Genomic DNA, 4206 nt, shown 5'->3' with positions numbered 1-4206 from the left:
ATAATGGTGTCGACCTAATACTGTCGACCATCATGCTGTAGACCAAATTATACCAACCCCTTGTGCACTTTATGTTATTCTATTTACCCTGTTTTGTATTTTACAAATCTATAATCCTATTTTATGTCTGTGCCAGCAGGGTGTGATGTTGGAAAGGGCCATTGTTGTGTAGCCGACCGTGGCATGACAGCCCAAGTACACAGGATAGTCCTCATTGTCTACACATTATCTGAGTCACACACACTCCTGCTCCCACCCTCCCTGCTCAGGGCTCCTCCCCTCCCCTCTGCTCACCTGCTGACTATACCTGCCCAGTGCGCCCCTCCCCTCCACTCACCTGCTTGTCTATACCTGCCCAGTGCGCCCCTCCCCTCCCCTGCTGACTATACCTGCCCAGTGCGCCCCTCCCCTCACCTGCTGACTATACCTGCCCAGTGTGTCCCTCTGCTCACCTGCTTACTATACCTGCACACAGCATGCCAGACAAACAGGTATTGCCACCAGCTGCTGATCCTCTGCTCTTTTGTTGCCACTATAAGGAGGAAATTGGGTAGGGGGCTCTACCCTTAACCCCTTCTCTGCCACGGCTGCCTGCTCTGATTTGAATGTTTGCTGATGCACAGAAACTGATGGTCTCATATGCTGATTTACATATCTGTGCTGATCCCTGAGGTTGGCATTACGCCCGGTGGCACCATGCAGAAATGACTGGAATCCCGCTAACTTCTGGTGAGTATTAACCCCCGAAACCAGACTGACAGGTTATCAGGGAGGTTTTAGTAAATCATGGTTATTTGGCTGCATGTGGGGTTTGCTAGAGATGCATGTCAGGGGAGGTGGGCGCTGCATGCCTATATAGGGACCACCGGGTGCATGCAGCATGCCAGCAGACCACCGGTCGCATGCAGCATGCCTGCAGACTCAATGCAGCGCAGCCACCCAGCCCGCTTGTATCACGTGTATGGCACTGCCACATGTCTTGCCTTCGGAGCATGGCACCTTGCATATGAAGCGTGGCGAGCAAAGCAAACCCACACAGGTCCACGTTTCCACTGATTATGGTTCAACATACAAAATGTCACCCAAAATCTAAAAATAAATGTGTGTCAACCTTTTTCGTGTCGACTAGTTTTCCCGTCTTATGTGGAACATCTATTAGATTTCAGTCAGCCCACCCCATATCTGCCCCACGGCGTCACACTCCTAATACAGGGGGAGATGTATCAAATCTTCTACACAAGAAATATGGAGAAATAACCCACAGCATCCAATCAGCTTCTGGTAACTTGATTAAGTCCATTCTCTGGAATGACAGCTGGAAGCTGATTGGGTCACTTCTCCTCCTTTAGGTTTGATACATCTCCCCCTAATAGCAGACCACTTCACCTCAGTAATCACATGCCTAAATCAGCCTTAAAATGTTATACCCCTCCTATTGGGTCAGATGTATCAAGCTTCGAAAAGTGATAAATTGGAGAGTGATAAACAGCCAATCAGCTCCTACCTGCCATGTTACAGATAGTGTTTGAAAAATGACAGGTAGGAGCTGATTGGCTGGCTGTTTATAACTCTCAACTTCATCACTTTTTGAAGCTGGATAGGTCTGGCCCATTATATCATAGTTATGGTGCCCCCGGAGCTGTGCCCGGATCCCAGTGCCCACTATAGGAGCGGGTGAGCGTCTGAATATCCTGGTGTATGTGGAGATCAGTCACCATGCACATCCCTGTGACTGGCACACTTCCTGGTGCCTCAGGCCTCACATCCGTATTGCCTGGCACAATGTAGTGAGGTGGTAGAGGCTGGCACAGCTCTCATATCTGAGGGGCAGGACGGGTAAGAGATGGTTTCCTCTAGAAGAGGCGGCACTGACTATACTGTTGTGCATATTAATTGTGGGCTATGCCACAAGCTGGAATCTCTGGTCTTGTACCCAGGCACGGGCGCGCATGCCTTCTATACCAGAACATGGTGCCACACTTACAGATGTAGTGTTCCCGGGTATTTCCGGAGCAGGTGCCGGCGAGGGCAAAGTCCTGCGGACACAGAGATAGCGCATTACTGCAGGGTCAGAGTCCTGGGGCTTAGGGTTCATCTCCAATTACCAGCTCCTCTATCTGCACATTTATATCCCGGTATGTGTACAGACGCCATTGTGCGTCATTCTGCACTTCCACCCATGTAACAAACCTTCACTTCCACCCGTTACGCGGGGTAGGCGAGCGCCCAGATCACGTCGTGTCACCATCGCACAAATAATACAGATCTATAAATCTCGCCGCTGTCTCTTAATCTGGGATACGGTCACTAGGTCTCCAAGCATTAGGTCGACACCACTAGGTCGACAGGTCATTTGGTTTACACAAGAATTAGGTTGACAGTTAAAAGGTCGACATGGGGCTTTCACATTTATTTTTGATCCACCAGGATATGGTGGGAGAATAAAATAAGTGTGCCAAGTGTAGCGAGGCACCGTGCCCAAAGCATGGTGAGCACAGCGAGCCATGCGGTACTATGGTTCAGTGTCCACGTCGACTGTGTCGACATTTGGGGAAAAAAAAGGGTGAAAACCCCATGTCGACCTTCCCCATATCGACCTAATGACATGTCGACCTAGTGGTGTTGACTTAGTTGCTGTCTACCCAATGATCCATGTCCCTTAATCCTGGGACAGGTCCATTCTGCCCTCTCGTCCCTTCGGTAAACGTGCTGCTTAATAACTTGTTCTATATGTTTTATTTCAGTATCCAACCGGTCCGTATCGTGTGCTATTGGCGAGAGCGTGAGATGGCGGATGCCGCGAAACTGGACCCAGAGTCGGAGTGCCCGGTGTGCTGGAACCCGTACAATAACACCTTCCGTACACCCAAACTCCTGCACTGCCAACACTCCTTCTGCATGGAATGCCTTGCCCGGCTGAGCTTCATGACACAGATCAGGAACCGCCTGCAGTGCCCCCTGTGCCGCCATACCACAATCCTCCACTTAGACCAGGTCATTACCGACCTCCCCACCAACACGACCATCCTCGACCAACTCAAGCTGGAACCGCAGAATCGCCTGATCTGCGCCGGCGATACCCGGAGACTAAACTTCTTCCAGCGCCCACCCTCAGTGTATACCGTTGGCCAAGAATCTGGATCGTTCTATGGGGCCCACCAGACTCAAGTCCAGACCCCGCTGCCCACCATCCCCTCGGCCGACTCTTCCTGCCAGTGTTTCCGGAACCCCCAGTTCCGCATGTTTTCCTACCTGATGATGACAATGCTCATTGTCAGTCTGCTCCTCATATTCTCCATCTTTTGGACGCGGAAGTTATTGTGGGGCCCGGGATGATAGAACCGGGCCCCTCGGACAATATACGTAGAACCCCTCTGAAGACCATGAGGAACAGTTACAGGACTGATAAAGGAGAGGATCCGAATAAATGTCATTCTATGGGATCTGTTCATTATGTCGCTGGCTGTGTGTCGCCATCATCTGACAATGGGGGAACCGCACCGAGTTAGTGGGATGAGCATGGGTTTGGCTGACCTGAACTACAAGTCTCAGCACCACCAGCCAGTCAGAGGCTGCAGATGATATTTGGTAACAGTGGTGCAGGCAGAACGCAGATTGATTATAAGTCTATAAGTTAAAAAAGACAAAAGCGATTAATTGCGCTCCAGATAGAGGTGGCGTTACGCCGTTATGTGTAATAAAAGGCTGGAAATGGACAGGGACGGTCCCGTCACTCACCGGCGTACATGGAAATCCCATTATAAAGGTCATAAGTGCATCTGATGCGGTCAGTGAGTTTGCACTGACTAGGAATCGTTCAATATGGGAAGGGGGGATTCAATTGCAAGTGAATGTATTTGCCCTGCGAATCAGCGCAGCAGCCACTGTGCTTTACGGCAGTGGGATCTCACACAAAAGTGCGCCGCATTTGAAATAGCCCCGGTCCTGCTCTCAGCCTCAGATACAGCCGGGCTGCCCTCTGCTCTGGCCGGTGGTACCAGTGTTACAGCCAGTGCACCGCTCATTGCCCGGCTGAGCATTGGCATTGTAATCCCCCTGGTATCAAGCATGAGCCCAGTCAACAAGCATGTAGGTAAGCTGCACTTACATATATTACTTATATAATATGTAATGGGCTTTACGGTGTGTGGCACAATGTGTAACGGGCATTATGGTGTGTGGCATAATATGTAATGGACATCACGG

At 50.5% G+C, this 4206-nt stretch overlaps 1 protein-coding gene across 1 annotated transcript; it reads left to right on the top strand.

The window, feature by feature from the left end:
* Nucleotides 1-440: 440 nt before the first annotated feature.
* On the top strand, nucleotides 441-3716 carry RNF183 (ring finger protein 183). The gene is made up of 3 exons (XM_083160491.1): nucleotides 441-491; nucleotides 673-729; nucleotides 2745-3716. Exon 3 carries the CDS (start codon nucleotides 2788-2790, stop codon nucleotides 3334-3336), a length of 549 nt encoding a protein of 182 aa, XP_083016617.1. The 5' UTR covers nucleotides 441-491; nucleotides 673-729; nucleotides 2745-2787; the 3' UTR covers nucleotides 3337-3716.
* Nucleotides 3717-4206: the final 490 nt, after the last annotated feature.

The sequence above is a fragment of the Crinia signifera genome, chromosome 9, assembly GCF_055691185.1.
Source record: "Crinia signifera chromosome 9, ASM5569118v1, whole genome shotgun sequence".
NCBI lineage: Eukaryota > Metazoa > Chordata > Amphibia > Anura > Myobatrachidae > Crinia > Crinia signifera.
Note: the sequence above shows the minus strand (reverse complement) of the source record. Positions and strands in the feature narration are given on the sequence as shown.

What these genes read in the sequence shown, in the direction of transcription:
- RNF183 (XM_083160491.1), top strand. Translation starts at nt 2,788, where the DNA reads ATGGCGGATGCCGCGAAACTGGACCCAGAGTCGGAGTGCCCGGTGTGC.